Genomic DNA, 11,387 nt, shown 5'->3' with positions numbered 1-11,387 from the left:
GCTGAAGCCCCCCCTACCTAACGGCTGGCTGCTGTGGCAGAGCAGAAAGCTCAGCCTGTTCTGCCTTTCCTCATAGTCATTCAGATGTGTTACTTGCCAGTAGCCACATCACGCGCTACTCCCGGGGGGAAAAAAGAATAGCCAATAAACCAGACACCAAACGCTCCAACACATAGCTTAATGTGTTAATCCAACATCTGATAATTTTTGAGTTCTAACCTCCTGTAACATTGCAGAAAGCATTTTTTCCTACTTTGCAAATCACAAGAAACTTTCCTGCATGAATATTTGACATCACCTTAAAGAAAGTTTTATTTGTCTTCTGGAGAAACTCCTCAAGGCACTCAAGATAGTTTTCTAGCAGTAGAACTGGTGTACGACAGACAAGTCCATAAGACTAAGAATGTCCAAACAATCCCTTTTTGAGAGTGGGCACTGCAGCACTGGTCAGAAAAGAAGCAGTCATTGTAGAGCCTTTCTGAAAAACTTGTACCAAAAGCACTAAGATAGAGAAGGTTCTTCAGGAAACAAATTCATTGAAGCTTCCTCACCAACCACAATGCAGTTCAACTCCCTAATCTTCAAAGTACAAGCTTCTTACACATAAAAAGCTTTTTGTACATTTGAGAAAAAGGACTACCCACTTCTCTCCAAATTGTCTTTTGAAATCGCTGTTTCAGCTTGAACTGGATCAAATTTCAGAGACCATGGGTCAATTTGAAAGGGCAACTACTAGCACAGCTTTTTTTGGTAAATGATTAAGAAACCAAACTGTAGGGCACAATGCATGAGAACATAAATCTGCCAAAATGTATCCCATACTAGCCAGGCTTGCTTGACACCAGGCTTCAGCAATAGCCAATACCCAGTGTTTCAGAAAACTGCATATGCTTCCCAGAGTAGTAACAATCAGCATTTCCACAGCGTTCTTCATTAGCAGATCTCCTAACGCTACAAAGCAGGACACCACCACTGTTATTTCAGGGCTGTAGAAACAAAGAAGGGTCAATGATTAAGCTCAGTACTTCATCTGGGAGCAGGATGTGAGCTCCCTCTGCCCCTTCTTATCCCTGTCAGCCACGTTCTACAGACAAAGCGACAGACTTAAAAGGTGAGGCAGGGAGCAGGGAGGAGTGGCAAAAGCTAATGAACGTCTCTGCACTAGTAAACTCTTCTCTGCGCTGAAGAAGGGCAAGCTCGGGGAAGGGGAAGTGATGAAGCAGGTGAACAGAAGACTCACTGGGGCAAGTGGTCCTGGGTACAGGTGGCTCTGCCTCCCGCCTGCCTCCAAAAGGAACAAGAAACTCACTCCTCTTACCTGGCAAATCGCCAGAGTGTTCAGACATGCTGAAAGCCCCCCAACAGGAAGAGTTTCAGAACTTCCTTTAGAGCTGCTGGGCAGTTGTAGGGAATAAGTCAAGCATTATTCAGAAAGGCTCTTGGAGAGAAGAGGCTTTGGTTTTTCCCTCGGAGAATGTGCCTTGCAGCCAGAAGGACAAGATGTCCTCTACTCCTCAGGGACAAAAAGCTGACCTTGCTGAGCTACTAAGTCCCTGCTCAAAGGAACTGACAGCATCAAACAGTACACTTGTGCCATCTGCTGGCAACAACCACAGCCGAGACTGAGCCAGACAGAAGCTGTGCAAGGCCAGACATGTCACCTTTCGCTTGGAACAGTGATAAGCAGTAATGTTCTGAAGTTCTGTTTCATGCCCTGGTACAAAAGGTATGCCATGGCCTGAGGAAACAGTGGCTTAAGGAATATCCTTTAAGCTGAGGAAAGCTTTTCCTAACTGTGATTTAAATGTGATTTGCTAGCTCAGTGATGAAACGACCAAGGCAGTACATTCCAAGTTGTAAACCAAACCGAACACCTAAGAACCAGTGTAATTCTGCCTTGTAAAGCTGATTTTACAGCTTACATACAAAACCTTGAGTCAGTGACAGAAGTTTCAAGCATGCATAGCAAGCCATCAGTACCCACTACAACATGAAGAGTACAGGTGTTCTCTAACCTGTTACAGGGTCATTTTCCAAAGACATTCGGCTGAAGGCAGACGTGGCATTGGAGATATCAGACAGTGTGCGACGAGCAATAGCAACCGGTAGTGGTGGTTTGGGGATATCATAACCATCATCTTCATTTTCTGACTCTTCAGGGCCATTGCTGGCAGTGGCTGCTGCCAGATCCCCTTCATCTAGAATAAGAGGTGCATTCTGAGCTCTGGAACTGAACAGAGCCTCTGTCTCTCAAGGCAGACTCTGTTCCCCTGTAGTCCACAAACATTGACAGGACACAGAACTGAAGTTTTGCTGCCAAAACCCCGCATTCAATGGAAGCTCTTTCCAGAAGGTAGTATTAGATTAAAAATACTTATGATAGATGTGGGCTGACAACTGCTGCCCAGAAGAAAAAAAATCTTCAAAACAGCAGTTCTTTTAACAACTGTGGAGTATTTTTACAGTGCGTTCCAACCAGGCTTCTCAACAACATCCCCACATGCAGTCTGCAGTACACAGACCCAGATGTTTCCACATACACCCTAGCTATTTTAACAGTGAAAGCAAGTAACATTTAATTTAGGCTAAAATGCTGTTCCAACTGGGACTGGGACCAATTCATCGTACCTCAGTTTCTCAGTTGTTTTTTTAGCACGCTGACTCACCAGAAGTGTTGACAGTCTCAAAAGCAGAGGATGCTGCTTGGGATTGAATGTTGTACATTGCTTCATACATACAGCCATCCGTCTGCTGGTCGCAGTCTAAAACTCTGAGGGAGAGAACACATATTTCCCTTCAGACAAGCGACAGTGGTCAACCACCACCACCTAGTTCTGCGAGTGAGATTCTGCACAGATCCCTGCTTCAAAGTGAAATCACCACTGTTCCGTGAAAGAATATTTGTTCCAGAAAATGCTCTAGTAATGTCTATTGCAATACAGCATATCAGCTTAAAAGAGTTTAATTGATACCACCAGAACACAACCTTTTAATAGAATTTTGAATTTCAGTTGCTGCTGCTCTCAAAACATTACCGGTAGAAAGAGGTGGGAGTGGTTATCTGACTCCTTTAATACTCTGTAAGGATTCTGCAAAAGAGCCGTAGTCACATTTCATTTACAGTTAGCTATGTTAGTCTAGATCTGGTGAACATCACTGGGGGAATTCGGCAAACGGAGCAAGCAAAATCTCCACCCTAGTAAACAAATATGCTTTCCCAGAGCTGTGAGGAGGAAGCACAGTACATACAAACAGAATCTCACCGTAAACTCTGAGTCACTTCCAAAGGCATTTTGATCTCTGGTTTTTGTACAGCAGGACCTGGAGGCACCACAGGCAGAGAGGATGGTGACATGTATTCAGTGTCTTCATCGCTTTCAGACTGTTCCCCAGGAGGCAGTTTTGGTACAGGCAGTGGTCTGGAGGCAGAAGAAACAAGATAAAACATCAGAAAAACATTTACGTCAAATCTCATTAATATCGAAGTGGCCTTTAAAATCCACAGCGGATGTAACAAGCAGTCATCTTATAGCGATTCTGTCTAAAGAAATAACCTGGCTTTCAGGATTCTCAGCAGCCCAGCTGCAAGGTCACACCGGCACAAGGTCATTATGCAAAAGGAAGTTGACAATATCATAGACATTATACATCACCTACTTCACATAAAGACCAACTCAGAAGTGAATTCATAAAAGAGCTAATGGCAACTGTAGCCTGTTTCCTATTGCCACAGCCAAGGGTAACTACCACCACTACCCACAGATCTTTGGGATGCTGATTTCATCTACTTTCTCTAGATTGTGTATTTTGAATCTGTCAGAGACTGAAACTAAGGCTGACACAGTTGTGTCAAATTCTGTCCCTGGCACCAGCATGGAGAGAGCCCTACGATTACCATAAACAGCACTTTTGCTAGAAAACAACAGACCTGGCAGCTAAGGAGTAGATCGCATTGGCAGATGAGGAGGGTTTAATTTTGGGGTGTTCACACTCTGGGGTTGTTGTTGGACCACTGTTCAAGCTCTGAAAGAAAAAATTTCAAATCAGGAATCAGAAACACCACATATACCAGTGTAGTTGCAAAGCTATCAGCCAGTCATTCAACACATCCTCTGGGGGAATGAAGCATCTTCATTATTCCAAAGCATTTACTGACACCTTAGAAATCCAGTAGGTCTGTCACAGTTTTCCCTCAGTGAGGGCACAAGCAGGGTTTTTCTCCTGTAGCCAACTGCCTGTTTACACAAAAACTGCAGGAACTTCGTATCTTTTGAGACTCTAATGGCTCTGGCAAATTCAGCCGAAATAGGCCAAAAGGCCAAAATGTTAATGGGGGAGAAGAGGAAAAGGATGCAGACAAGCACACAGGAGACAGAATGACAACCGTGCAAGTGTCATTTTCTTAGCCAATCTGGCTAAAAATGTACTTGCTTTCATTTTTAGAAAGCTGGAGGTTTTAAAAGGAAAAATTAGGGGAATGGAATCAAAGAAAGCAAAACTGCCTGGGATTTCTTTTAGAGAACAATTATGTTGGACTACTAAGTTACACATCATGACATTGGCAATAGTAACAGATCCAAATTAAACTCAGATTTTACTGTGTTAAACTAATCATAGCTACTGTGTGCAGGCTTTACAGGATGGAAAACTGAGAAAACTACACTTTTTCGGCATACCAGCTCCCAATACAAAACATTCTCAGTTTTACAAAATTGAAAGGTGAACAGTGATCATGAAATTGTGGCTCATAACTGCTCAAACTGGGATGTCAGCCTTGCTCCCAAGAGACACGAAAGCACGTCCCTAAGAAGTCCTCCCATTATTCTCCCTTGCCCAGCATTCACCAGTTCCTTTCCATCTCTCCCTTGGCACAAGATCGCCCTATTCAGATATAAACTATAAGAAGAGGGCACCTTGGAAGACTTAACTCCTCACAAATTACCTTCACCTCCAATAGGCCTACTTACCACTGGGTTGTCCAGGCTGAGCGTGCTCCCAAGCCGATGGCTGTCAGCCCTGGAGTCCATCTGAGAGGGCAAGGAAAAGGGAAGCGAGTGTCTGTTTGACAGTTCTCTCCCAGCCCAAGGGTCACCAGGGCTGAGAGCTACAGATGGGGCTTTTGGAATTGGCCTGGATGGCCACAGATCTGCCTGACGGTTGGAGGGCACAGGGGGTGGTTTGTCTCTCGAAGGACAGTCTCCTGGCGTGCAGGGCAGGGGCCGTCTCTGAGGTCGACCTTCAGTCCCAATGGAATGTGGCCTGTCCGGAGGCGGTGGCGGCGGAAGATCTCTGAGCGTGGGTGGGATCGGCAAAGGTTTATCCTTGTGAAGGGTACCAGGTGCAGCCTGGAAGGCAGAAGAATGTAAAATATTGCTTAACAAAGGTAGTCTATCACAAAACATAAAAAGGAGGGAGGTGGGTGGCAGCAGGGTGAGTTTTGGTTTTTGTTTTATCTATTTTTACAAGAAATTATCTCAAAGGATGTGGAGATAACTCTCCACATCTCCACAAGTTAACCCTCCAGACACCTTCTCTACAGGCTTGAAGAGCTAACACAGTAACTACGTGCAGCTACAGCTAGGCACTAAACACCCCAGATTATTTTTCTTGAAGGAAGAAAAAAAGCTTACAGCAGCATTAGATTGGATTCCAAACAAAGGATACCCATCATTTAAAAAAAAGATTCAATTGTGGGTTATTTATACAAGTTAACATTCATCAGTCAGCAATGAATATTCATAGAATTGGGTATTTTCTTCTGCCTGAACTTTCAAGCATAATTTTATTAATTCATCCAAACCAGCTGAAGAACCGCTGCCATATCTCAACAGCCAATGACCAAATGCCACTAAGATCACTCTACTGCCTTCTGCTAGTCATTCAGAAAACCAGTTACTCTCTCCCAGTCACACACATTTCATTCCTTCCTTATTTTTCTATGGAAAAATTTGTGAAGAAAAGAGAAGTTTGGACAGGAATATGACACCTTCCCACATCTAGCCTGCTAGCTAGAACAAAACACAAGCCCATAAATGCGGGTCCAAAGGGCACAGGCAGCAGTGGCTGAGGCTGAAAACCAGTGAAGATATTGGTAATAACAATAACTTGGTAGTTCAACAGGAGGACACCAATCACCTTAAGTGAGCAAGTACTTCAGCTTAGGACCAGCTTCTTTCTAGCAGTTGCATGGATGAATGTGAAGAAAAGACAGGCCCTTTAAACAGCAAAAAGGGACTCTCCTACCATGGATTCCAGAAGGAAGCATTTGCTTTCAGGACAGACTAGGCTCTCGTGGGGAATGGAAGGAAAGCAGCCTAACAGGACTACAGAAAAGGAAGAAGAAAAAGTCTTGTGTGAAAGTACTTAGGGATGTCACAGAGAACATGTAGCGTTCACCAGAATACTCTTCTTCCTGCCTGCCCCACCAAAATCATAGCTGAAAGGGCAAACAGCGTGTTTGACCTTTGAAGTGGTCCCAGGACTGGAAGCCCCAGGTGGATTGGACACTCGCTGCTGCAAAAGATCCAGTCGCGGTGGCACAGGAGGAAGGGTGGCCTGTGGAGCTACTGAGAACGGAGAAGGAGGACGCTCGACCTGAAAAAGAAAAGAGTGGGGAAAATCAACAAATGACAAAATCCAGCAGAACTCCTTTTCTCTAGAGAGGCTTTCAAGCTCTGTGACTTGTACTGGCTTCAGTATCGCTATTGGAAACAAATTACTGTATTAGTAACAATCACACAGCAGTAAATGAAGGCAATTTCACAGCACAACAGCATTTGACTTGCAGCAAGCCTTGAAGACCACCAGTGGGCTTAGCTGGGGCACACAACTAAAAATGCACACTCAGCAATGGCACAATAAAAGACAAGCTGTTTGGCTGGAGTAACAAACCTGCCTTACTGGGCCCTGAGCAGAAGCAAGCTTCTTTTCTTTTTGACACAAGAGGGCATGATCTGCTGCAAATCCTGCTTATCACTGCAGGCGCCACTGTGCAAACTACTTTGACTACAGTGTCATGGCTGTTGCAGCAATCACTAGTGTGCACCAAAACCTCCATTTTTGTCCCTGGAAAGCTGTTTTTCCACCTAACAAATGAGAACAGCGCCCGTTCTTCTCTTTTTCATAGATGCCTTTTTACAAACAAGGCTAGTGCTTTCTAACTTTGAAAAGCTTTACACAGGTTTGAACTCACTAATGCCAACAAATACGAAGTACTAGCCTACTGCAAACCATGACAGGATGTCACACTGAGGAAACTGCTTTGCTTCCCCAAGCTATGTATACAAAAACTACCTCCAGGAATACCGTTTACTGTTTAGTACACTATATCACAGGGTGGAAGCTAAAGAGATATATGACCAGAGGTAAACCAGTGTAGAGGGTTTTTTCTGACCAGGAAAGGCAGCTTATTTTAGCGAATTGAACTATTAAAAATTAGCCAAATTCAAAGCCACTTCCCTACGCAGTAAAACAATGCTAAGTGCAGATGTGCAAGAGCAGCAATGCGCTTTTAGGAAAAAACATGCAGGGATCCACAAAGAATGCCTATCTTGTACACATCTCCTGGAAGGAAGTAGCACTAATGGCAGCGAGTTATCACACCTTTATTATACAAATTTATCAGACACCATATAAAAAGATGACAGTCAAATTGACTTCCTCAGCAAAATAGCTTGCCCTCTACCCAGTTAGTCATCAGGACCTTGCGAAGACTATATCTGGTTGGCTGTATTCATCCCTGGGGAAAATGGATGGATTTTTGCTGATATGGGTGAACTATGGCTAATAAATCAAAAGCAGCATTGCTAAGCATGCAGAGAAGTGTTATAAACCTAGATCTTACATTCCAATAGGTCAAGCCAGCCTTTTCACCCTTCTAGAGTCTTTCAAGACAACACACAAAAGATCAAAGATTTCAAAGTGTGATCACCATTGCTTAATAGAACTGACAGTGTGAACTGAACTGACAAAACCAAACCTAAATCCCTGTTTTCCATACTGAGTAAAATCTTTCCTGTTATAAGGTCTGACAACCGTCACACGCACAATCGCTAAGACCACAGAAAACTATGGAGAACATGCAGTCTTTGTACATACTGCCACATCTACTAGCACATGCTCTGGTGACCTTACTTTGGTACCAGCGAGTTCTTTCATCATGAAGAGGGAATCATCAGCTCTGTCATCATCATCATCGTCGTAACTGGGTGAGGGAGTTCCTTCTGCCCCTTGCCGTGATAATCCTCCTCCTCCTCTGGGGTCAAATGGGTCTACTACAATTGGCTCTGTGCCTTTGATTTCACAGCGGCAAAAAGGACAACCCTGGCCTTCTGATTCCTTCAGGGAAGAGAAGAGATCTGTTACAACAGCCACTATGATGCAGAAATTAAACACATAGTTAATATACAAAGAGGTTTAAACCTGCTTTTTGGCAGGTAGCTTTCAACTGAGAGGAAGACAGAAAGGCAAACTGTGCTACAAATATGGAGTATTTTCTCTCAAGTAGAAAACCAGCTTTTTAGCAAGTCCTCACGTTTCTGGTCTATTCCTAGATTAAGAGATCAGGCATGTAACCAGCTTCTTCCTGTGCTGGTGAAGCTGGCACTGATGCACTGATATTACTGAACTATGAGCTTACGTCCTCAGTTATGCTATCTTATCTCCATACCTGAAGGAAACTGAACAGTTTTGAGAAGAGCATATACCGCTTCTGTAAAAAAGCAACTAGCTTCACTCAGAGAGATTAACGAGAGGCAATGCCTCACCTGCCATGCAGTGAGACAGGACGTGCACATCAGATGGCCGCATGGTTCAATCTTCACATCCTTGTCATTTTCAGCACATATTTTACACAGCTGAAACGTGGAGCCCATCTCGCAATACAATTCATATTGTTCCTTGGGAAAAGACAGACAGACATGGTTGATACTGTAAAATAACAAGCATGGTTAGTCATAGCTACAAGAAACCCAACACAAGATTTGCAGGAATAAATAAATTCTAAACACAAGAACACAAAGGAGAACAGAAATCTGCAAAAATTTCACTATAATTTTATGTGCTAGATACATCTGTCAAAGCTCCGAAAAAAGTGGACTTCAAGTTATCCCAGGTTTTCATTTCGGTGTCCCTAGAACAGCCTAGGAAAGCAGGGTTCAAGACATGCTGGATGGCACAAAAGAATGAATATTTGGCAGAACGTTCTAAAAAAAAAATCTTAAAATCTGTCAGCCCTGCATAAAGCTTTACCTAACCTTTGCAATCTCCTCTGCTCATTCCTACCATTCAAAGATTTCTGCAACTCCTGTAAAATACAATACATCAGCCTTAAAAACAAGCCTTGGGGATACCAAGTATGACAGAATTGTATAAACAGCTAAGGAGGCTGGAAATTAGAAAGAAAGCAAGCAGGTTTGATGGGATAGACTACTTTGCTCACCTGTGTAACTTTAATGTGGTCCTGAGGTGTGGGCTCACACAAGCCAGTCAAGTCAGGATTCTGATTCCGGCCATCGGGAAATAAATAACTGTAAGCAGTTGGGGAAACAAAAGATATCTCTCTCTATATGTGCATATACACACACGCATACATACACACACACATACCCATAGGAACACACATATAAGGTTTCTTTTGGGGATGGTGGAGGAAAGAAAGAATGAGGGTGAGAGGCGAGGGGTGGGAATTCAAGGTATTCTGAATTCAAAAGAAGTTTTGGAAGAATTTTACTATCGGACAAAAATCAAACATGTCATTCTTAAAAATAATAATAAGCTTGTTTTTCTTCCTGGCAGCAATTTTTATTTTAAACAGGATGTTACGGTCCCAGACTCCTCTTCTTAAATTATCCTATAGTGAAACTGTAATATCCAGAGTAAGAAAACTAACGCCATAATATCAGTTGCAGTGGCTCAAATTAAGGACTCGACTGGAAAAGAATCTATGACAAGGGAAACGCTGACGCACACTTATCGTCTTCTATTGCAAAGGACAGTACAGCTCTCCAGTGCAAAGGATAGCTGTCTGAGTATTCTCAAGTGCCAAAACAGTTACGTATATGAATTATTCCACTGACATCAATGGGACTGTTCACATGATAGAACTGTTTTGCTGAATCAAGGTCTAAATAAAAAGGAAGAGCTGAGAGATGCCCAAAAAGGGCTCAGTGATGTCAACAGTGATTGCTTGACCTCTGCAACGTGCTGCCTCTCCTGTGAAGTAGATAATGTGTGATGAACCCAGAGGGTACGTTTTACCATTCAACTGACTTTAAGACCTCACCACAGGATTAAGATTTATAAAACAAACTCACAGTGAAAAAGGGCAAAAGGGCAAAAAACTTTATTTTGATAAATTTACTTACAAGCCTTCCCTGAAGCCATCAATCAGTGCTTGAAAAAGAGGTTTGTTGTGGGGGATTGTCTGAAGAATGTTCCCATCTGCAGTGACATAGCCAATGGCCCACTGACCGAGTCGTGTACAACTCAATCGGAAAATATAACTAAAAAAGCACAAAGGAAAAGAAACTTCAGTTTGGACTGGAACAGACAGGAAAGATTAAATGTCAAGTAGGCAGACTTTGTCTGGCTATCTCAAGACAGCAAATAAAAACTAGTAGGAATAACTTGATGATTTATACCAGCTTTCCTCAATTTACCCCCAGGCAGATGAAAGGAGAACTTGCAATCTGATACAAAGCGAGAAAAGCATCCAAGCACTGGCCTCCAGGTGAAATTAAACCCAGAATCCAGAGCAAGAAAAGTTAGCATCCTTAAAATCATTTGTTTCAAATTAACTTCAAAAAAACCCAACAAACAACAAAACCAACAAACAGACTACACAAGGCTTCCATTTTTAAAACCAGCACAGAACTAACAGTATAGTAACAACCTCCAGAAATGAACACTTGGCCCTTCCTGCGTAAAAAGAAATCTGTTAGCCCTGTTGCATTGGGCCAAGTTCTACCCAGGTAGGGTAGCCCAAAACTGCTCAGGTCCACAGTCCCCCCCAGAAGCATGTGTTGCCCCCACAGCCTCTGAAGTCCACCCAGCCTGCAGCATTACCTTGCAGTCTACTCTGCCTACCATGCTGCTTTCCGACAGCGCAAACATTGGTCAGCTCCCTTGTCTGTCTGAAGTTGGCTTCAAATGTACGCACTGCTTCTGGAGGCTGCAATCTGGTCAGCTCTCCTGGCTTTATGCATATAAACCAGAAAGTTACGGGTCCTATAGATACATTCCCTTATCCATGGTCCTAAACAGCCACCGTTTAGGCTCACTCTGGCAGTGTCTGTGTCTGCGTTCTGCTCGTGCCCAAGGGAGCTGTTGTGGCAATTGTGGGGGTGGGCTGGAGGTAAGTCACCTCACAGAGGATAATCTCCAAGTAC

General features: G+C 43.3%; 1 protein-coding gene across 1 annotated transcript in view; it reads right to left on the bottom strand.

Annotated features, from left to right (window-relative positions):
* Positions 1 to 11,387, bottom strand: part of CBL (Cbl proto-oncogene, E3 ubiquitin protein ligase) — a 36,467-nt gene that overhangs the window by 986 nt on the left and 24,094 nt on the right. Inside the window, 10 exon segments of the mRNA XM_009329575.1 lie at positions 2,016 to 2,198; positions 2,667 to 2,770; positions 3,264 to 3,419; positions 3,929 to 4,023; positions 4,968 to 5,345; positions 6,463 to 6,594; positions 8,134 to 8,337; positions 8,766 to 8,897; positions 9,440 to 9,527; positions 10,365 to 10,502. Coding sequence (XP_009327850.1) covers positions 2,016 to 2,198; positions 2,667 to 2,770; positions 3,264 to 3,419; positions 3,929 to 4,023; positions 4,968 to 5,345; positions 6,463 to 6,594; positions 8,134 to 8,337; positions 8,766 to 8,897; positions 9,440 to 9,527; positions 10,365 to 10,502 — 1,610 coding nt within the window.

Source organism: Pygoscelis adeliae, unplaced genomic scaffold (assembly GCF_000699105.1).
Source record: "Pygoscelis adeliae isolate BGI_AS28 unplaced genomic scaffold, ASM69910v1 Scaffold268, whole genome shotgun sequence".
NCBI lineage: Eukaryota > Metazoa > Chordata > Aves > Sphenisciformes > Spheniscidae > Pygoscelis > Pygoscelis adeliae.
Note: the sequence above shows the minus strand (reverse complement) of the source record. Positions and strands in the feature narration are given on the sequence as shown.